At 56.2% G+C, this 21,823-nt stretch overlaps 2 protein-coding genes across 10 annotated transcripts in view; one reads left to right on the top strand and one right to left on the bottom strand.

The window, feature by feature from the left end:
* POLE (DNA polymerase epsilon, catalytic subunit) overlaps positions 1-15,469 on the top strand; it is a 56,623-nt gene extending 41,154 nt beyond the window's left edge. For all 5 annotated transcript variants that reach the window (XM_035258266.3, XM_054239158.2, XM_035258267.3 and 2 more), the window contains 10 exons: positions 487-660; positions 1,594-1,719; positions 3,655-3,787; positions 5,359-5,548; positions 7,059-7,190; positions 7,338-7,531; positions 12,979-13,179; positions 13,527-13,652; positions 14,292-14,381; positions 14,476-15,469. In XM_035258266.3, the coding sequence (XP_035114157.3) occupies positions 487-660; positions 1,594-1,719; positions 3,655-3,787; positions 5,359-5,548; positions 7,059-7,190; positions 7,338-7,531; positions 12,979-13,179; positions 13,527-13,652; positions 14,292-14,381; positions 14,476-14,589 (1,480 nt within the window). In that variant the 3' untranslated portion in view covers positions 14,590-15,469. The remainder of the gene's footprint in view (positions 1-486; positions 661-1,593; positions 1,720-3,654; positions 3,788-5,358; positions 5,549-7,058; positions 7,191-7,337; positions 7,532-12,978; positions 13,180-13,526; positions 13,653-14,291; positions 14,382-14,475) is intronic.
* Positions 15,470-16,805: 1,336 nt separating this feature from the next.
* On the bottom strand, positions 16,806-21,203 carry P2RX2 (purinergic receptor P2X 2). Of its 5 annotated transcripts, none has more exons than XM_035258275.3 (12): positions 20,970-21,203; positions 19,579-19,714; positions 19,402-19,473; positions 19,233-19,308; positions 19,042-19,138; positions 18,805-18,885; positions 18,569-18,707; positions 18,085-18,215; positions 17,827-17,917; positions 17,670-17,735; positions 17,508-17,585; positions 16,806-17,306 (listed from the first exon to the last, which is right to left on the bottom strand). In XM_035258275.3, the coding sequence occupies exons 1-12, from the start codon at positions 21,140-21,142 to the stop codon at positions 17,229-17,231; spliced, it is 1,218 nt and encodes a 405-aa protein (XP_035114166.2). In that variant the 5' UTR covers positions 21,143-21,203; the 3' UTR covers positions 16,806-17,228. The 5 variants fall into 5 exon arrangements, with proteins under 5 accessions (XP_035114166.2, XP_078193983.1, XP_078193980.1 ...); XM_078337857.1 differs by having other exon boundaries at positions 17,022-17,211; XM_078337854.1 differs by having other exon boundaries at positions 17,101-17,585.
* Between the last annotated feature and the right edge of the window lie 620 nt (positions 21,204-21,823).

Here is a 21,823-nt window from a genome sequence, read left to right as displayed (position 1 = left end):
GGGGTTTCACCATGTTGGCTAGGCTGCTCTGCAACTCGACCTGAGGTGATCTGCCCACCCTGGCCTCCCAAAGTGCTGGGTTACAGGTGTGAGCCACCACGCCTGGCCTAGTGTGGTGTTCTGATGTCTAGGCAGTGGCTTTGCTGTGTCCTTCCCGTTAGGGCTCTGCCCTGTCACACACTTGCTGCCCTCAGAGGGCCAGGGCCGTCTTGCCAGTCCATCTGTCCTGCTTCATAGCACACAGAGTTTGGGTTATGTTGAGGGATGTGGTGAAGCCTGAGCTAGTTTAAGGAATGACATGGAAAGAAACACATTAGACGTGAGGGTAAGGGATGGTGATGTAAGGTGGGGACAGTGAGAAGGGGCGGTGACCACAAGATTTGGACCCAGCTGTGTAGGGAAAACCTGTGCCCGTGACAGAGCGTCCAGCATGACGGCACTGTGGGAGGGCTGAGGGCATGAGGGTGTCCTGTACTTCTCTTCCAGAATCCTGAAGAGCATGGTGGTGGGCTGGGTGAAGGAGATCACCCAGTACCACAACATCTACGCAGACAACCAGGTGATGCACTTCTACCGCTGGCTTCGGTCACCGTCCTCTCTGCTGTACGACCCTGCCCTGCACCGCACGCTCCACAACATGATGAAGAAGCTCTTCCTGCAGTGAGTGTGCTTCACCTCTGGGCTGCCCACCGCATCCTCAGCTGGGCTCGTCCCTTAGTCCCCAAAACTAGAGACGTGGCCAGCCAGTGCCTCTGGGATAAGTAGTCTGTTTCTGGATTTGTGGAGCATAACAATCCAAAGGATCCCAGGGAAACACAGAGCTGCTGCTGCAGCTTTGCCTGTCATCCTGAAGAGAATGCTGGGCGGCACCTCGCTCCTGCCCCTTTCCTGCACAAGTCATGCTGCGGCTTATTGCTGTGTGCCTTGCTTGTTTTAGGGAAAATTGGAGATCTATGCCATATGAAAGAACATTTAGCCTCTTTCCAGCCTTGTGCTGTCGTTACAAATAGCAGATCAGTGAGAGGCTTCGTGCATGAGCTGATGCAGATAGATCCGTGCGGTGGTTTCTGTGGAGTAGCCCAGTTGCAGGCCTGACAGGTGTTATAACTGGGATGAATGCTGATTTGACGGACATCACCAAAGCGGTCCCACAGGGGCTCATGCTCACCAGTGTGGCTGGGGGTTATTACCCAGCTGCTAGGATAAAAGTGCTTCTTGGTGTGGTCTTAACTTAGGATCCTTGTCATGAATGAAGTCGAATTTTCTCATCTAGTTCTTTGTCTATTTCTCTGTAGTTTTGTTGGTTTTTCTCTTACTGAGCATCGAATAAGTTGTCTCCATACAAAAAGTTGCCATTTTTCTGTGATAAGAGTTTGTTAATTTTTTCCTCAGTTTTGGTTATCTTTTGCCTTCGTTTGTGGTGGATTTTTGCCATGCAGAAATCATTGCTCTTCATTGCTTCTGGGTTCTAGTGTGTCTTGGAGGCTTTTCCGCTTCAGGACCCTGAGGTCTCTTCCCTCGTGGATTTTTGAGTGCCCTCTGGCTCTGCATGGCTGTGGCGTCTCCACCACAGACTCTGAACTTGCTCCGCAGGCTCATCGCTGAGTTCAAGCGCCTGGGGTCATCAGTCATCTACGCCAACTTCAACCGCATCATCCTCTGTACAAAGAAGCGCCGTGTCGAAGACGCCATTGCCTACGTGGAGTACATCACCAGCAGGTGCGGCTGGCTGGTCCTGTGGCTTTGAGAGGGATGCTAAAAATGACCCCCTGCGGTGTCAGTGGTCCTCCTGGGTGGACCGGGAGGTGCTTAGAAGCACCATGGTGAATCGACGGCAGCATGCAAAGGGGGCTACCACCACCTGCATGCTGAGCAGATCAGAGGCCAGGCAGGTGTGGAGCTTGAGTTTAGCAAGTTCAGGAAGTGGCCTGCCTTTGCTAAGAAGGTTCCACAGAGTGTCTTTTTTTTTCCTCCCATGGGAGACACAGATTCAAGGTGCCCTGAATATATTCACCCCGTAAGTGTTGACATGTAAACCCTTCATAGGCGTCAGTGTTGGCAACTAGGAGTGTGTGGTTCCAGGGTGCTCAGGTGTGCACAGCTCTCAGCTGTCAGCCTGGTGTTGTGGTCTTGACTTCCTGCCTTCCAGGCTGTGTTCCTGAGGCTCCCTCATGGGCCTCGCTGTACTCCTCACACACTCAGCACTATTTAATCTAACTAGAAGACAAAGCAGCAGAGAAGTGTCCACTGGCTCCTTTGGTTCGATGGACAATAGGAAGCTCCCCTCCCACGTGCACTCACCCTGGGCATGAGTGCAGCCCTTTCCGAGCACAGAGAGGAGTTGCTTGTGGAGGCAGAGAGTCTGGAAGGGTCTGGTCTTCACATGGTTCCAGGGGCAGCATCCGGGGGTGCTGCAGAAAAGGCTGACACTAAGTTGATAATAGGTCTTATGACTGAGTAATAGGAAGATAGAGTTTATAAGACTGTCATTCCTAATCAAAACATATGCACTGGATTAATTTGAAACACAAAACCGCTGCTGACCTCCTGCAGACTAGTTGTGGCCTCTTGTGTCTATCTATCCAAGATGACCTCTGATGGTCAGTGGTCATGATGTGTGCCTGGCAGAGCTGGCTCCTGCTGGAAGTGTATTTCAGAACGTGGCTGAGATGATGGGAAGGGTGTGCCTCTCCTCCACATTGGCCTAGGCAGCTCCAGGGGCGCCCTTTGCCTGAGGAGTCCGGGGTTACTCATGTCGGGAACAGCTGCCATTCTGTTTCCCGACAGAATGAAGTGCAAAGTCAGAGAGAACCTCAGGTCCTCCTGTGGAGCTGCGATATGGGTTACTCAGCTGAATTTTAAAGTTGTTACTTAGGATGTCCTTCCTTCCTTCCTTCCTTTGTTTATTCTTACATTTTTTGTTTTTTGTTTGTTGGTTTTTTAAGAGATGGAGTCTTGCTCTGTCACCCAGGCTGGAGTGCAGTGGTGTAATCATGGCTCACTGCAGCCTCAGCCTCTGGGCTCAAGCTATCTGCCCACCTCAGCCCACTGAGTAAATGGGACTAGAGGTGCATGCCAGCAAGTCCAGCCAGTTTTTGTATTTTTTTGTAGAGACAGGGTTTTGCCACGTTGCCCAGGGCGATCTTGAACTCCTGAGCTCAGGCGATCCTCCTACCTCAGCCTCCCAAAGTGCTGGGATTATAGGCGTGAGCCACCGCACCCAGCCTGTTACTTTTGTTCTTTCCTTAATTGGAGGTAATGTGCACAGGAATGGGTCAGCTGTAGGGAGGCTTAACTGAGGAGTGACAAGGATAACGATAGCTTAGAAGAGCTTGGCAGTGGGAAGCGCTGTGGTTGGTTACCTGCAGCTGCAGGTCATCGGAGGCTGCAGAGCAGAGGTAGGGGCTGTCCCAAGCACAAGGAGGCACCCAGCTCCCTTTGTGGGGCCAGCTCCCAGGGTCCTGGCGGGGCCCCTTAGTTTTATGTTTATCACATTTCCCTAGGAAGCCTAAGGGATGATTTGATCTGAACTTTCAAATTCAATGTTAAGTAAGTAGAGGATAAGTAGACAGATACAAGGGGAAAAAAGGAACGTTGAGAGCAAGGTGGATTTCATGTAATGAATGAAATGTGTCTTCAATGCTTCCTCTGCAGCATCCATTCTAAGGAGATCTTCCATTCCTTGACGATTTCTTTCTCTCGATGCTGGGAATTTCTTCTCTGGATGGACCCATCTAACTATGGCGGAATCAAAGGAAAAGTTTCATCTCGTATTCACTGTGGACTGGTAAGAGCTGCAGTGTGGCACCCGAGCCAGCTTTGGGGGCCACATTCATTCCTGCAGCGAGTGCTGAGTGCTCAGGGCCCCAGCAGGCCTGGCTGTGCTGCAGCAGACACCGCAGCTGCGTCTTGCCCTCATGAACAAGCGAGGAGACCATATGCAGACAGGCACGCCAGTGTGGAGTGCAGCATCAGCCCTGGTGAAGGCTTGCCATGGGCAGGAGGGACGTAGAGGCCCGTGAGACGGTGACAGGGAAGCAGGGAGCTGATGGAGTGCACCGGAGTTGTGCAAGCTGAGGCGCCTCCAGTGGGTGGGGGGGCACCAGGGAGGCTGAGCACAGTGAGTGGGGGTCCTCCCTGATGCAGGCAGAGAGCTGGGGGGCACCAGGGAGGCTGAGCACAGTGAGTGGGGGTGCTCCCAGATGCAGGCAGAGAGCTGGCAGGTCCAGGCAACTTGGGCATGGCAGGTCAGGGCCTTGGTTTTCATGGGGATGGGAGGTTCTGTGTGTGTGATGTTGGAGCTGTCTTGGCCCCCATGTGGATAACCCATCCGAGGGCACAGGCAGGTAAAGCTAGTTAGTGCCTGTCCCAGGGAGACGCCGGGCAGCTGAGGTTGATGAGAAGGGCCTAGGTGGGCTTTGAGGTGGGGCCGAGGGGCCAGTGGATTGGATATGGGCAAATGCCCAAGTGTGGGCCAGGCTGTGGGTGAATGGAGGTGGCTGTCAGGAGCAGTGTGGGGAAGGAGTTATAACTGGCTGGGACTCATGGTCTTATGGTGTTTGCAAACTTGAGACATGGGTGGTCAGCTGATGCAGAAGTGGACAGAGAGTGGCTGGGTGGGTTTCGAGAGGCCTGTGTCCTCCACAGGGGTCCTCACAGAGGGCTGAGAGGAAGCTGCTAGGGCCAGGGCCTCAGACGTCGGAGGGAAAGCCCTTCCATAAGGAGGTGGGCGTTTCTCAGAGCTGGCAGGATGAAGCCAAGGCTGCCCAGGACCTGGATGGGAGTGATTCTGGTTGGAGTTGACTTGATTGGAGGGGTTCAGAAGAAAGTGGGAGGGCAGAAATGCAGGTGGTGTAGACAGCACTGAGGAAGGGATCAGCATGTGGTCACAGCAGGTGGCAGTGGGTGTCTGTGTCTACACAGATGTGGTCGGCGTCATGGCACGAACATGGGTTGCGCGGGAGGGCTGCCCACAGTGAGGCTGGGCCTGTGATGGGGTCGTGCCACCAGAAGATTGGTAGATTCAGAAGAAAGAACCATCACCAGGAATCTCTGGCTGTTTTTCTCATCCTGCGGGGTGGGAGTTCACTAATTTTCAAGTGAAACTTGAAAGAGCAGAATGAGGCTCACAGTCCCAGGTAATGAGCACTTCTGTGCACCAGGCACGTCTCACAAAGCGCTCTGTGCTGGGAGCCACCCTGCAGGATTCACGCAGGCTCCGGGAAACACAGCGACTGCGGGGAAGGCCTCTGTCAAATGGGGCAGATGGACCCAGGTTGGAGGAGCCTTCCCTGCGGCATCCTACCCCTCTACAGGCTGCAGAGGTGCAAACACAGCCACGTTGTCTCTGTGTTACAGCAAGACTCCCAGAAAGCAGGGGGAGCAGCGGATGAGCAGGAAGATGAGGATGAGGAGGAGGAAAGGGAAGGAGAGGAGGAGGATGCGGAGGAGTCTGATGTGGAGGATTTACTGGAAAACAGCTGGAACATTTTGCAGTTTTTGCCACAGGCAGCCTCTTGCCAGAGCTACTTTCTCATGATTGTTTCAGGTGAGCCCAAATCCCACGAGGGGAACTCACGGTTCATAGATGCGGCTCCTGTGCTGTGGCATCGAAAGAAGGGAGACAGTGGGAAAATCAGGTCAGGTGGAGTGTGTCCAGCAGTCGGGACTTTGTGAGCCAAGGTGCCTCCTCTTCCCTGCTCCAGCTGTGTTCCACTGGAGGACCCGGAGAGGGGTGACTGTCTTCACTTCATGGCTTACTCTCAGGAAACCCCCTGGGGATTGGCTGCTCCTGGCTGTGTCATTGAGGGATTTCCTAGCTCTGCTCCTGCAATCTGATTTTGTAACTCAGTCAAATACATTCCCGGGGAACACGTGTGTGCACGTTCAGTAACTGGAGGTAAACCCCTGAGTCAGCCACCCCCTGGCTGGTCTGTGAAGCCTACCTTTCTGGGGGGGAAATTCTTACGCCTTCCTTTGGGTCTGCAGGTTTAGTTTGCAAGTCAAGCAGTGCAGGTTAGTGTGCAGACGAAGTGTATAAAGGAAGCACTGTTTGTGGTTCAGAGCCTTAAGTTAAAACAGCAAGTCGTGATGTGTGCACACGGTCACAGAGGCTTTCATTGATGATAATTTTATATTTTTATCTACATGTCCTTGAGTCTCTAACTTTCTCAGTTCTCTTCTGCAACTTTCTTTTTTTGAAACAAAGTTTCACTCTTGTTGCCCAGGCTAGGGTGCAATGGTGTGATCTCAGCTCAGCAACCTCTGCCTCCCGGGTTCAAGTGATTCTCCTGACTCAGCCTCCCAAGTAGCTGGAATTACAGGCCTGTGCCACCACAGCCAGCTAATTTTGTATTTTTAGTAGAGATGGGGTTTCACCATGTTGTTGGTCAGGCTTGTCTTGAACTCCTGACCTAAGTCTCTTTTGAAAAGTTCTGGGTGGGCTGGGCACGGTGGCTCACGCCTGTCATCCCAGCACTTTGGGAGGGCAAGGCAGGCGGATCACCTCAGGTCAGGAGTTTGAGAGCAGCCTGGCCAACATGCTGAAACCCCGTCTCTACTGAAAATACAAAAATTAGCTGGGCGTGGTGGTACATGCCTGTAATTCCAGCTACTCGGGAGGCGGAAGTTGCAGTGAGCTGAGATGGCACCATTGCACTCCAGCCTGGGCGACAGGAGCAAATCTCCTTCTGAAAAAAGAAAAGTTACGTTCTGGGTGACAGGCTGGGAGGAGTTATTAGAGAAGCGTGCTAACACCAGGACCCAGCCTTCACTTGTATTGGGAGCTGTTTTTTGCATGCTACCCAGTGAGAGGGTTAATGTGCATAGCATTATTGATACAGTTTTTTCTCTGAGACTGAACTCGGGTATCAGCAAGTGCTCCTTCTCAGTTACACTTCTCTAATTGACTTCTAGCTCATCTAAAGGCTGCAAATAACATGAACAACAACATTTTAGCATCATCTGTCAGGCGGTCTGACCAGCCATGGGGTCCCCTCAGATTCTGGGGTGTTTGCAGCACCCTGACTCGGCCTGTGGTGTGTGTTGCCTCTCCACAGCGTACATTGTGGCCGTGTACCACTGCATGAAGGATGGGTTGAGGCGCAGTGCCCCAGGGAGTACCCCCGTGAGGAGGCGGGGGGCCAGCCAGCTCTCCCAGGAGGCCGAGGAGACAGCTGGAGCCCTTCCCGGTGAGCAGTCTTTTGCTTCTCAAGGCCACTGCTGTGTGCCAGTGACCTAGCACCTCTGTGTGCCGTGGGTGGTCCAGACAGACAGATGGGAGGTCCCCAGTGCCAGGCAGGCCCCAGATCCCTCCCTCAGCATCCTTATACTTTCAGGAATGATCACCTTCTCTCAGGATTATGTCGCAAATGAACTCACTCAGAGCTTCTTCACCATCACTCAGAAGATACAGAAGAAAGTCACAGGCTCTCGGAACTCTGCCGAGCTCTCGGAGATGTTTCCTGTCCTCCCTGGTTCCCACTTGCTGCTCAATAACCCTGCTCTGGAGTTCATCAAATACGTGTGCAAGGTGAGGGTGCCAGTGTGCTTGTGAGGTGAGGACATTAACATACGTGTGGAAGGTGAGAATGTTCATGTGTGGAAGGTGAGGCTGAACGTGCCAGTGTACGTGTGCAAGACACGGACACCAGCACACCTGTGCACGGTAAGGGTGTCAGTGAATGTGTGCAGGGTGAAGGCACATACATGTGCAGGGGCGGGGGCCAGCATGTGCAGGGTGACAGGCAGGTGTAAGTAAATATGCATTCCACCAACATTTCTCATGCCCCTGTCACATGCAGCCACAGTTGAGGCATTTGTGCTCAGGTCTGCCTGGTGGGGCCTCTCAGCTAACAGTAGACCCGAGAAGGGAGACAGCAGTTCAGAGGCTCAGGTGCTGTGGGGACGGAGCCTATAAGGCGCGCTGGGACCAGGGGCAGGAGGAGGAAGGACACAAAGGCCCTGGGGGGCGAGCTTGGTGTGTTGGTGAAGTCACAGCTGGGAGGATGGGTCACGGGAGACTAGTAGGCTGGACCAGGACCCAGAGCTGATGAGATGAGAGCTTGCTCGGATGCTGAGGCCTTTCTGGGAAAGGCAGACTGAGTCCAAGGAGGGATAATATTACCAGATAACCACCACGGGTGTCAGCCCTTACAGAGCAGAGCACTTCCCTGCCCATTTCCTCACTCAGCCTTCCCAGCAAACTACATGTCACCCACGGCTAAGGTTACGCTGGCGGCCTCAAGGTCTGGTTGTGGTGAAGCAGTGTTTTTAGCTCACCATTTTAATTCCTTTGTTGACTTTTACGCGTTTTAAATTTATTTTTATTAAGGTGTAATTTACATACAGTACAGTTCACTTTGTGGAGTGCCATTGTGTGAGTTTTTCATTCCTAGGTGAATGGAATTGGGCCACCGACAGCAGGATACTGGATAGTCACCACTGAAAACATTCCCCGTGCTGCCCTTGCGGGCTCAAGTCCTCCTCACTGGACATCCCCTTTAGCCACTGATGTGTCCTCTGTCCCTGCATTTTTTTTTTCTTCCAGAGCGTCACATAAGTAGAGACATACTAAACAGCCTTTGGGATCTGGCTTCTTAGCAACACATACTTGCGGTTGGTTCGTCCACAGTTGTGTGTATCAGCACTTCCTCCCTTTCTGTTGTGATGGTGTCCGTTGTGTGAGTGAAACACAGCTTGCTTTTCATTCACGAGTAAAGGACATTTGGTTTTTTTTCACGTTTTGGTGATTAATGGCAACGCTGCTATAAACATTCTTTAGGTGCAGATTTTGTGTGAACATAAATTTCAGTTCTCTGAGCGTTAAAACCCAGGAGGAGCATTGCTGGGTCATTTTTTAAGTGTGTGTTTAACTTGATAAGAAATTGCCAGACTCTTTAGAGACAGGATTTCACCATGTTGGCCAGTATGGTCTCTATCTCTTGACCTCAGGATCTGCCCGCCTCAGGCTCCCAAAGTGCTGGGATTACATACGTGAGCCACCACGTGTGGCCGCGAGTTAATTTTTATACAGTGTGCATGCTGTAGATCCGAGTCCATATTTCTGTATGGACTATCTGATTGCAGGCACATCCGTCTTACTGTGCTTCAAAGATGTTACATGTAGTTTTACAAACTGAAGTTTTGTGGAAATCCCATGCTGAGCAAGTCTCGTTTTTCCAACAGCATGTGCTCACTGTGTCTGTGTCACATTTGGGTAATTCTCAGGATATTTCAGACTTTTCCACTATTATTATATCATCCATGATGACCTTTGACGCTTCTGTGGCGATCGCTGTGGGGCGCCGTGAACCGTGCACATAGAAGACTGAACTTAATGTTGTGCGTGTCCTGACTGCTCCCCTCACTGGCCATTCCGCCATCTCTCTCCCTCTCCTTGCCTCCCCCATCCCGATGACACAACAGTATTGAAATTAGGTGAGTTAATAGCCCTGCAATGACCTCTAAGTGTTTAAGTGAAAGGAAGAGTCACGTGTCTGTCACTTTACATAAAAAGCTAGAAATGGTTAAGCTTAGTGAGGAAGGTGTCAGAAGTTGAGATAGGCTGAACGCTGGGCCACTCACACCAGTTAGCCCAGTCAACTGCAAACGAAAGGTTCTTGAAGGAAATTACGAGTGCCCCTCTAGTGAACACATGAATGATAAAGAAATGAAACAGCCTATTGCTGATACGGAGAAAGTTTCATCTGGATAGATCACACCAGATACAACATCCCCTTAAGCCAGAGCCTAATCCAGAGCAAGCCTCTCAGTCTGTCCAGTTCCATGAAGGCTGAGACGTGAGGAGGCTGGAGAAGGAAAGCTTGAAGCTGGCAGAGGTTGGTTCATGGGATTTAGTGAAAGAAGCTATTCCGGTAACTTTATAGAAGTGCAAATGAGGCAGCAAGTGCGGGTGGAGAGGCTGCAGCGAGTTCTCCAGGAGATCCATCTGGGATCACTGGCGAAGGTGGCTATACGAACAACATATTACCAGTGTAGACAAAACAGCCTTCTTTTGGAAGAAGATGCCATCTAGGACTTTCATAGCTAGAGAGGAGGCCTCAGAGCCTGGTTTCAGAGGACAGGCTGACTCTCTTGTTAGTGGCTAATGCAGCTGGTGACTTTAAGTCAAAGCCAGTGCTCATTGTCTTAAGGGCACTGTTGAGACCTGCAGCTGAGAAAACAATTCCTTTCAAAATAGTACTGCTTGTTGGCAGTGGATCTGGTCACCCAAGAGCTCTGATGGAGATGCACAGGAAGGTAAATGCTGCTTTCCTGCCTGCGGACACATCCATTCTGTAGCCCATGGAGCAAGGAGTAGTTTCGACTTTCAGGGTTTATTATTAAAAAATACGTTTCATGAGGCTACAGCTGCTATAGATATTGATTCTTCTGATGGATCTGGGCAAAGTAAATTGAAAACCTTTTGGAAGGATTCACCATTCTGGATGCCATTAAGAACATTTGTGATTGGCTGGGTGCAGTGGCTCACGCCTGTAATCCCAGCACTTTGGGAGGCCGAGGCAGGTGGATCACAAGGTCAAGAGATCGAGACCATCTTGGCCAACATGGTGAAACCCCATCTCTACTTAAAATAAAAAAAATTAGTTGGGTGTGGTGGTATGCGCCTATAGTCCCAGCTGCTCGGGAGGCTGAGGCAGGAGAATTGCTTGAACCCGGGAGGTGGAGTTTGCAGTGAGCCGAGATTGCGCCACTGCACTCCAGCCTGGACTCTGTCTCAAAAAAAAAAAAAAAATTTGTGATTAATGGGAGAAGGGGTCAAAATATCAACATTAACAGGAATGTGGAAGAGGTTGATTCTGACCCTCATGGATGACTTTGAAGGATTCAGGACTTTTATGGGAGACGTGACTGAATATGTGCTGGAAACAGCATGGGAACTAGAATTAGAGGTAGAGCCTGAAGACGGAACTGAATTGCTGCATTCTCAGGACAAAATTTAACAGATGAAGAGTTGCTTTTCATGGATGAGCAAAAAAGTTGGGTTTATTTTATTTTATTTTTGAGATGGACTCTTGCTCTGTCACGTAGGCTGAAATGCAGTGGCCTGGTCTCGGCTCACTGCAACCTCTGCCTCCTGGGTTCAAGCGACTCTCCTGCCTCAGCGTCCCAGGTAGCTGGGATTATAGGTGCCTGCCACAAGGCCCAGCTAACTTTTTCATTGTTAGTAGAGATGGGGTTTCTCCATATTGGCCAAGCTGGTCTCAAACTCCTGACTTCAGGTGATCCACCCGCCTGCACCTCCCAAAATGCTGGGATTACAGGCATGAGCTATCGCACCCAGCCCAGAAACGTAGTTTCTTGAGATGAAAGTGAACATTGTGGAAATGACAACAAAGGATTGAGAATATTCCGTAAGCTTAGTTGCCAAAGCAGCAGCGGGGTTTGAGAGGGCTGACTCCAGTTTTGAAAGAAGGTCTGCTGTGGGTAAAACGGCATCAGACGGCGTCACATGCTGTGGAGAAATCTTTCACGAAAGGAAGAGACAGTCAATGCAGTAAACTTCATTGTTGTCTTTTTAAGAAATTGCCACCCCAGCCCTCAGCACTATCACCCTTATCAGTCAGCAGGCATTTACATCGAGGCAAGACCCTCCATCAGCAAAAAATGACAGCTCGCTGAAGGCTCAGATGATGGTTAACATTTTTGAGCAATAAAACATTTCAAGTTAAGGTACATATGTTGTCTTTTAGACATAACACTGTTATTAATAGACTACAGTATAGAGCAAACCTAACTTTTGTCTGGGCATGGTGGCTCACACCTGTAATCCCAGCACTTTGGGAGGCCCAGGTGGGTAGACTGAGCCCAGCAGTTCAAGACCAGCCTGGGCAACATGGCGAAACCCATCTCTACAACGATCACAGAAATTACCTGGGCATGGTGGTGCATGCGTGATGCCCCAGCTACTGGGAAGGGTGAGGTAGGAGGATCGATTGAGCCCAAGAGGTTAATGCTGTAGTGAGCCATGATTGAACCTCTGCGGTCCATTCTGGGTGACAGAGCGAGATCCTGTTTCAAAATAAAACAAATTACATAGCTTTTTTGTTTTGTTTTGTTTTTTTGAGATGGAGTCTCACTGTGTCACCCATGCTGGAGTGTTGTGGTGCGATCTTGGCTCACTGCAACTTCCACCTCCTTGGATTCAAGCAATTCTTCTGCTCTAGCCTCCCCAGTAGCTGGGATTACAGGTACACACCTCCACACCCAGCTAATTTTTGCATTTTTAGTAGAGACAGGGTTTTACTATGTTGGCCAGGCTGGTCTTGAACTCCTGACCCCAGTTTGTCCACCTGCCTGGGCCTCCCAAAGTGCTGGGAGCCACCACAAATCACATAATGTCTGTATGCAGTGAGAAACCAAAAGATCTGTGTGATTTGCTTTATCGTGATATTTGCTCTGTCGAAGTTTGAAACCGAACTTGCACTATCTTTACGTTTGTATTCCAGAACCATTTGTTGAAAAAGACTATTTCTGTTGAATATTTTTGTACCTTTTTCCATAACTTAATGCCTTTATCTGTGTCGATCTATTTCTGGATCATGTATTTTTTTATATCCTAGGTTCAATTTGCTAATATTTCTTTGAGGATTTTTTGTCTGTGCTCAGTTATTGGTCTGTAGTTTCTTTGTGCGGTCTGGTTGTCGTATCAGGTGATGCTGGCCTCATAGAATGAGTTGGGGTGTGCTCGCCCTCTTCACTTTTCTGAAAGATACTGTGTTGAATCAGCAGCATTTCTTCCTTAAGTGTTTGGTAAATTCCCTGGGGAAGGCCAGTGGACAGAAGATGGAGAACTGCCAGTGTAGAGAAGCCAGCTCTCTGAGGCTTCTAAAGGGGCTAAGGAAGGGAGGAAAGGGCTCCAGGAAATCGTAGCCTGAGGTCCAGAGGGTTCTGGTCCAGACCAGTGGCAGGGAGGCCCTGGGAGCTGCTTCCTGATGTGGGCTGTGGTCTCCGCAGGTGCTGTCCCTGGACACCAACATCACAAACCAGGTGAATAAGCTGAACCGAGACCTGCTTCGCCTGGTGGATGTCGGTGAATTCTCCGAGGAGGCCCAGTTCAGAGACCCCTGCCGCTCCTACGTGCTCCCTGAGGTCATCTGCCGCAGCTGTAACTTCTGCCGCGACCTGGACCTGTGTAAAGACTCTTCTTTCTCAGAGGTGCGGCTGAGCTTCCTCGGGCCCTTCACGGGTAGAACAGGACATCTGAGGGCAGTTCGGTGTCTTGGGGCTCCTGCAGCCCCAGCTCTGTGGGTTACGCCTGCTGCCCTTCTGACTCACATGGATTGGCAACAGGCACCTTCTCAGGCCTCCCCCCACCATGTTTGGAATGTTGTCCTAGGAAAGGCTCAAGTGCAGGTGGGAGGCCAGGTCTGAGCGCGGGCAGCTGCACGCAGGAGACGCCCTCACCAGGCACTTCTCACAGCCCCTTCCTCTCCTGAGATGCTGCCCACAGCACTGTGGTCTGGAGGCCAGCCAGTGACCTCTCCTGCTCTTGGTCTGCCTAGGACGGGGTGGTCCTGCCTCAGTGGCTCTGCCCCAACTGTCAGGCGGCTTACGACTCCTCTGCCATTGAGATGGCGCTGGTAGAAGTCCTGCAGAAGAAGCTGATGGCCTTCACCCTGCAGGACCTGGTAAGCAGTGCCTGCTGCCCGCTGTGTGCCCCAGAGTCTGCAGAGGGGTTTCCATGTACTCCTGGGAGCCGAGTGTGCACAGGTCCTAAAGCATGCCCTGGTGTCCTCCAAGAGGCCTGCCTTGCAGACCAGTCTGCCCTGAGCCTGATGGACTGTTCTGTCCACACTGGTTGAGCATCTGCCTTGGGTCAAGAGTTGGCTTTGTGGGTGCTTTGTTCTAGTGGAAGGACACAAGACGCTCCTGAGTGTGAGGAGAAGTGAAGGAGGAAGAGGGAGATGCACAGCTCCGCGGGGCCACAGGAAGGTCTCGCTGAGGGGCATCCGAGCAGAGGCGGGGGGAACACGTCAAGCTGCAGTGGTCCAGGCCTGCAAGAGAGAGGGAGCGAGCAGGGCCTGGAGGGGGCCTCAGGGCTGGGTGTCTGGGTTGGGACGCCTACAACGAGGGTGGGTGTAGGGAAGGTGCTGGCAGGGTGGGATGTGGTTGTTCATTTTACTCATGAGGGCTGGTGTGTGCACAGTGGGGGCTGAAGTCTTACTGATGGGCCCACGAATGTGTCTCTCCTCTCAAGCCTGTGAAGAAGCATCAGGGGATCCGGCTGAGGTGGGAGGGCCAGCGCCCATCAGGCTGTTCCCTTTCAGGTCTGCCTGAAGTGCCGCGGGGTGAAGGAGACCCACATGCCTGTGTACTGCAGCTGCGCAGGAGACTTTGCCCTTACCATCCACACCAAGGTGGGCTCTCCCTCACTTGCCTCAGCTCAGCCCCGCCTCCTTGACCTCCTCTGTGGGTGGACTGGGGTCTCACTGCGTCTGTTTATTCCTGCAGGTCTTCATGGAACAGATCAGAATCTTCCAGAACATTGCCCAGCACTATGGCATGTCGTACCTCCTGGAGACCCTGGAGTGGCTGCTGCAGAAGAACCCACAGCTGGGCCATTAGCGGCCCCGGGCCCCGGGTGCCTCTATGTCCGTGCCAGGCCTCTTGATGCAGAGGCTGCATCCCCATGCTTCCGGTTACCAGACCACTGACCACCCTGACTGTCCAAACTTGTGACCACAGGCCAGGGAATGGGGAGGGAACCAAAGGAAACAATTCTCAGGGAACTCAGCTGTCACAGGAGCGAGCAGGAGCAGGATGTGGCCCTGGCCTCGCCAGAGCGTCCGCAGAAGCAGGCCACGAGCAAGGCTGCCAGAGCCCTGGGTGCCGTTTCTTGTTGACTGAATGCGTTTCCAGGCTTCTGTTGCTTCCTGCACCATACCTGGTGGGGCAGGAGAGTTCTCTGGGTGCGCCAGTTCTTTTTCCTAGGAGGAAAAGCCCCCGGAGCCTTCTGGCTACCTGAGATTGGGCTCTGAGAGGAGGTAGGTTCCCACGGCCATGGTGGGGCCGGAGTCTCACCTGTTTGCATGAAGTGGGCTGTCCCCACAGCCTTTCAGGAGCAGGGTGTGGGCTGGTTTCCCGGGGAGTCCGGACCCTGACCCATGAGAATCTGGACTTTGGCTTCGTGCCTTGCTCATTTGGAGCCAGCTCTAGAGGGAACCCTCCATCAGCCCTAGGAAAACAAGACCTCCGTGCCTCACTTTCGGCCAGATATGTCCCTTGTCCTTCACTTCTTGCACAGGACCAGCTGGAAGCAGAAAGGCCAGTTTCACAGGGCAGCAGACAAGTATGAAATGTAAACCAGAAACGCAGATATCCCAGACAAGAGCCTCACAGGAGAGAGGGCCCCACGTGCTCCCCAGGAGGCTTGCATTGTTGGCCCAGAGCTGGCCTTTGTCTCTGCCAGCTACACTCCCCATTTTAACTTGTATTTCACACCGAAGTTTCTTAAGGTTGTCACTGTGTATCTGTGCAGGGCGCCCAGACTGAGGGGATGGGTACCGCTGGGCGCGTTTGGCCTTTGGATGCCGCTCAGGCTGCCTGCCTGGAGAAACCTGATGCCTGCTCAGATGGACGAGTGCTGAGGCCTCCAGAGTAGAGATCAAATCAAATTAGGGCGAGCAGGGGAGGAGGGAGGCCGGCTGACTGGGCTTCATTCCTGGAAGCGAAGCGGGAGAACACTCGGGGGAATGAGGATTGATGGGGCCAGAGGACAGCCACTCATCCCCCAGGAAGGCCACCCAGCAGGACCAGGGGGTGCTCGGCATGGCTGTGGGCACTGGCCAGCCTGGGTTCACTCAGGCCAGCTGGGAGCTGGGGGCATTTGAGCAGTGGTGGAGGGCTCAGAAATGAGAAGCTTTGGCCTTGGTTCCCAAGCTGCGGCCCAACTGGAAGAGCCAGTTTCTCCAAAACTGGAGCCGGACATCTGTGAGCCACACAGCACATGTAGGCCATGGGGTGACCTGAGGCTGGGAGGCCACTAGTGAAGGGAAATAGGGCCTGGCTGTCCAGCGTCCGGTGAGAAGACTGTTCTCACTACCTGAACACAGCAGTGGGGTGAGGACTCCAGAGTTGTGCTGAGACCTCCAAACTCGGGCTTTCAGATAAGGCCAGGCCTGTCTTGCCTGCTCTTCTCTGCTCTTTAACCCTGGGGAGTGGCATTGCTTTCCTGAGGCTGGGTTTTCCTTCAGAAGGCAAGATGGCACCTGGCACAGGCAACTTCGTGATGCTCAGTTCTGGGTTCCTCCCAAGGCCCCCCCCAGTCTAACCACTGCAGCATCCGAGGATGCAGTAACCAGATTACCCACAGGCCCTGATCCAGTTAGAGCCAGCGCCCAGGCTGGTGTCCGTCCACCTCCGCCTGGCCTGCCTTCCCATCTCGGATCTTGCCCCCACCCAGTAGGAATGAATGCTGATCTGAGCACCGCTGCAGTCAGCTTCCCTTTTCCTTGTGTGCCGCTGTCACTGCCTCCCTCCCGTTTTCTCTTCCTGAGTCATGCTATCCTCCCACATTTTGAGATGAGGCGGCTCTGGTTTGGAGTCTGTAGTGGCCTGCCAGGTGAACGCAGGGACATGCCCTGGGTCCCAGTGCACTCCAAGCCTCAGCAGACCTGACTGGCCTGGCTGGCTGTGCAGACAGTGGGTTGTGGGGCAGGCAGACGTGCCCTGCACACCTCCCCGGCTGCTTAGTGGGGAGATGACCCAGACCAGGTCACTGCAGCCCAGCTCCCATATTCATGGGCTCAGGATGCTTCTACCCAAGGAACGAGGCCAGAAGGTTGTGCTTGCAAGTTTATTAAACTCTTTTAAGAGTATGATGTGACTTCTAAGGGAAGAGTCTGGGCAGAATCCAAAGTTACAAATGCTGGTGGGGTGAGATGAGGGTTTCTATGGCCTGAGACCAGGAGCAGAGCCCCTCAGAGCTCAGCTGCCTTGGGTCCCAGGTGGCTGTGAGAGGTGGTGGGAAGTGAGCAGCACTCTAGGGACTAGCTGGGGAGGGATCAGGGCTGATGCACCCGGGGGGGGGGGGGGCACAAGCCTGGGACCGGAGTGGGGTCCCGGCCCTTGCATGGGGATCCTGTGGTGTTCGGTTTCATGGAGATGTTCCGCTACCGAAGTGCCCTGGTCCACTGAGGGTCCCTAGCTGGGGACTGGCTGGCCCCACCAGGCCGGGTCTGCAGTGCACTGTGTCAGGAAGGCGCTCAGAGTTGGGCCAAACCTTTGGGGTCTGTGGGCATGGAGTCTTGTGGGGCAGGCTCGGAGACGGGAGTGTCCACCATCTGCTTGGATGGGGCAGAGATGGGGCAAGGCCGTGGGGGCGGGATGGCCAGGCCACACTCTGCCCCTTGCTGGCCCTCCTGACCTGATGGAGAGCTGGGGGGCTGATCCTCGGAGCAGTGGGCAGGCTGGGGAGGGGCCTGGCCCAAAACGCGGGCAAGGGTCAGAGGCCAGCTACCTGAGGGGCGGCTTGGCGCACACACCTTGTCAAATTTCTTATGGCTGTAGACCTTGTTTTTGTTCATGAATGTTAGCAAGATCCAGTCACACAGGAAGGAGCCCTGGGGCCAGCAGAGCAGAGACCAGGGTGTAAAGACCTGGTGGACCCCCCTGCACCCACTGGGACCCCAGAGTGGGTTCCTTACCACCCCGATGGAAGTCAGAGCTGTGGCCAGATTAATGATGGTGGGAATCAGGCTGAACTTCCCAGCCTAGAGAGAATGAGGGTGGTCAGAATGTCTGACAACCACTGATGGGGCTGGAGGGAGGGGTGGGGCGTGAGGAGCAGGGCTGGGCAGTCACCTGTCCGTGCACGATGACGTCAATGCGGATCCCGTAGGCCTTGATGAGCGTGCGGGTGGTGGTGCCATTGATCTTGTAGTACTTGGCAAACCTGGAACGGGAAGGCCGGGGAGCCCATGTCCAGGCTGCCTGGTCCTGTGTGGCACCAGCCAGAGCCCACTTATCCTTCACGCTCCAGGGCTGCCCCTTGGGTGCTGAGCCTCTCAGGACCCCACGGTGGCTATGACTCGGGGGACAGCAGTGTCCCGAGGACAGTACCTGAAGTTGTAGCCTGACGAGGCAGGCACGTGCTTGGGGTCCAGCCTCCGGAAGGAGTACCTGGGGTTGCACTCCGAGGCGGGCAGGTCCAGGTCACAGTCCCAGTTGATAATGACCCCGATGACACCACCCTACCAAGAAGGAGCCAGGGAAGGGGGTCAGGAAGGCACACAAGAGGCCCCTTGAGCCGGGATCAGTCCAGGCTGCATGTGAGGCATGCACTGAGGGGCCCACAGGGCAGCTTGGGGGTGCTGCTGGGTGTCCAGTGTCTGAGCTATAAGGGGTGCCAGTGGCCAGCCCTGTGGCCAGTGTCAATAATTCAGCAAGTGCCACACGGGACGGGTTGTGCTGATAGTGTTTCTTTCCTCTGCCTGGGCAGAGCCAGCTGGTCAGGAGGGAGAAGGGACTGTTCCCCCTGTACCTCAGGCCCTCCCTGCACAGGTGGGAGCCCGCCCTGGCCCCACCCCGCCTGCGCTTGCCCTGCCTTGTGTGCTAGCTCTGCGAAGCTCTCCCCAGCCTGCTCCACGATGAAGCCCAGCTTGAAGATGGGGCAGTAGAGGTCGGAGGCCTCGTGGAACGTGCAGCGCTTCAGGTACCCATCTGTGCGGTCGGCGATGTTGCCCCTGTGGAGGCAGCAGGAGGCAAGGCCTGCACCCCAAGTGCTCCATTCCCAGGAGGCAGCCCCCATGCTGGGCCATCACCACGCCCTGCGGCTCTTACTTGGAGAAGTGGAATTTGGGGTAGTGGATGCTGTTCTTGATGAGAATGGTGAAATTTGGGGCCATCGTACCCAGAAATTGGCTGAGAAGGCACAGACGGGCTGTTTAGTCCCCTCCTCCCCCAAGGCTGCCACCTGGCATTGGCCCCCCCCTCCCCAGCTCCTGTCACTCCTGCCCCGCCCATCTGGCCTCTGGTCAGAGGAAAAGGATCAGAGTGGAGGCTGGGCTGCAGGTGCACCTGACAGAGGCTCCATCTTCCACCGGGCACCAGCCGAACACCTCGCAGGTCTTGGAGGGCCCCTGGTAATAGGGCACACAGCGCCCGGTCCGCAGGCCTGTGGGGCAGAGGTCACTGAAGCTTCGTGGGGGCAAAGCCCTGCCCCACCTGCCCAGCCCAGCCCAGCGCAGCCGCAGCCGGCGCACACTGACCGTTTCCCAGCATGTCCAGCTCCCCAGCCACGCAGTCGGCGTCCGAGTGGCAGGTGGCATTGTGGACTCTTATGCTCTAGGGTGGAGGCGGCCCAGTCAGGGACTCTGCAAGGGTCAGCTAGCCCCACTAGCTGAGGCAGGGTCTTCCAGCGCCAAGGGCCCACCTCACCTCAGGGCAGGTTCCCTGGGTCTGGAATTGGGTGGCCTCGATCCTGGTGATGATGCTGAACACGCTGCCTCCCTGGGCTCAGAAAGAGTGGGGCGGTTGGCCAGGCGGCAGCTGATGGCCCTTGGCCCACTGGGGTGGGGTGCACGGCAGTGCGGGGGGCAAGGGGGCGGCCCGTACCTCGGGGGGCTTCACGTATTCCTCCACGTCCCACACTTTGCGCTCGGATGTGGTGATCCCCTTGACCTTGGTAATGATGGAGCTCTCAGGGCCCGTCTCGCTCTCCTGGTAGCTTTTCTGCACGATGAATACGTACCTGCGGGCAGGGGCGGCGCCGGCTCCGGAGGCTACCCCAGGAAGGCTGAGCCCGCCCGCCGGCACCGGGCCTCCCACGACCCGGGTCCGCTTGCGGGGCTATAGGAGCCTGCCCCGCGCCCCCAGTCCCAGCCCCGACCCCAGCCCCTGCCCCGCGCCCCCAGTCCCAGCCCGGATCCCAGCCCCTGCCCCGCGCCCCCAGTCCCAGCCCCGACCCCAGCCCCTGCCCCGCGCCCCCAGTCCCAGCCCGGATCCCAGCCCCTGCCCCGCGCCCCCAGTCCCAGCCCCGACCCCAGCCCCTGCCCCGCGCCCCGCGCCCCCAGTCCCAGCCCGGATCCCAGCCCCTGCCCCGCGCCCCGCTCCCCCAGTCCCAGCCCGGATCCCAGCCCCTGCCCCGCGCCCCCAGTCCCAGCCCCGACCCCAGCCCCTGCCCCGTGCCCCGAGTCCCAGCCCCGACCCCAGCCCCTGCCCCGCGCCCCCAGTCCCAGCCCCGACCCCAGCCCCTGCCCCGCGCCCCCAGTCCCAGCCCCGACCCCAGCCCCTGCCCCGTGCCCCGAGTCCCAGCCCCGACCCCAGCCCCTGCCCCGTGCCCCGAGTCCCAGCCCCGACCCCAGCCCCTGCCCCGCGCCCCCAGTCCCAGCCCCGACCCCAGCCCCTGCCCCGCGCCCCGAGTCCCAGCCCCGACCCCAGCCCCTGCCCCGCGCCCCCAGTCCCAGCCCGGATCCCAGCCCCTGCCCCGCGCCCCCAGTCCCAGCCCCGACCCCAGCCCCTGCCCCGCGCCCCGCGCCCCCAGTCCCAGCCCGGATCCCAGCCCCTGCCCCGCGCCCCCAGTCCCAGCCCCGACCCCAGCCCCTGCCCCGCGCCCCGCGCCCCCAGTCCCAGCCCCGACCCCAGCCCCTGCCCCGCGCCCCGCGCCCCCAGTCCCAGCCCCGACCCCAGCCCCTGCCCCGCGCCCCGCGCCCCCAGTCCCAGCCCCGACCCCAGCCCCTGCCCCGCGCCCCCAGTCCCAGCCCCGACCCCAGCCCCGACCCCAGCCCCTGCCCCGCGCCCCCAGTCACAGCCCCGACCCCAGCCCCTGCCCCGCGCCCCCAGTCCCAGCCCCGACCCCAGCCCCTGCCCCGCGCCCCCAGTCCCAGCCCGGACCCCAGCCCCTGCCCCGCGCCCCCAGTCCCAGCCCCGACCCCAGCCCCTGCCCCGCGCCCCCAGTCCCAGCCCCGACCCCAGCCCCTGCCCCGCGCCCCGCGCCCCGCGCGCACCACACGAAGTAGAGCAGGATGAGCAGCTGCACGGCGCGGTACAGGACGCCCAGGCGCCGGTTCCTCACCACGATCACCTTGGGCGTCTCGTAGTCCCAGAGGGCGGACCAGCAGCCCCGGGCCAGGCGCCGGGCGGTCGCCCCCGCGGGGGGCTTGGGCTGGGTGGCGGCCATGGCGCGGGCGGCCCCCACCTCCGGGAAGCCAAGGCTGGGCTGAGGGTCGGTCCCGCCGCTCACCGAGGGCGGGGGTCGCGGGGCGGGCGGGGAGCTGTGGCTCCGCCTCCAGGGCGCGGCCTTGTGCCTGCCCCGCCCCCCGCTCCTGCCCGGGCGCCCCGTCCCGCCCCGCAGGTGTCCCGGGGGTCCCGCGTGGGGCTCGGAGCCGGGGCTCCTGCCTCGCAGGGGCACAGCCGGGGGCACCGCAGCTCAGCCCCAGCCCGCGGTCCAGGTGGGGGCCGAGCGCGGAACCCGCGGCCTCGACGTTGGAGGATTGGGGATTCCCCGGGTGGGATCGAGGAATACGTGGAAAGTCCTGCCGGTCTCGGCGGCGCCCCCGCTCCGGTCCACGCCGGTTCCTGCCGCGGCTGCCGGGGCTTGGAGAGGAACCTGCGCTCCCATCTTTGCCCGCAGATCCCCGGCTTCCAGCTCCTGCCTCTGCCGTGGCCCCAGCCCTGAGCTGCAGAGGAATCCATGGCCCGCCCGTTTTTTCCTTTGCAAGACAGAGTTTTCTAACTTTTCATGTCTCCACTCGACCCACATTATTTAGAAGCAAATCCCAAACATCACAGTATTTCACAAAATAATCTTTATGGTGGTAAAATCATCGTCGGATGTAATTAACTATTTATTAAACAGTTT

The sequence above is a fragment of the Callithrix jacchus genome, chromosome 9, assembly GCF_049354715.1.
Source record: "Callithrix jacchus isolate 240 chromosome 9, calJac240_pri, whole genome shotgun sequence".
In the NCBI taxonomy this organism is placed as follows: Eukaryota; Metazoa; Chordata; class Mammalia; order Primates; family Cebidae; genus Callithrix; species Callithrix jacchus.
Note: the sequence above shows the minus strand (reverse complement) of the source record. Positions and strands in the feature narration are given on the sequence as shown.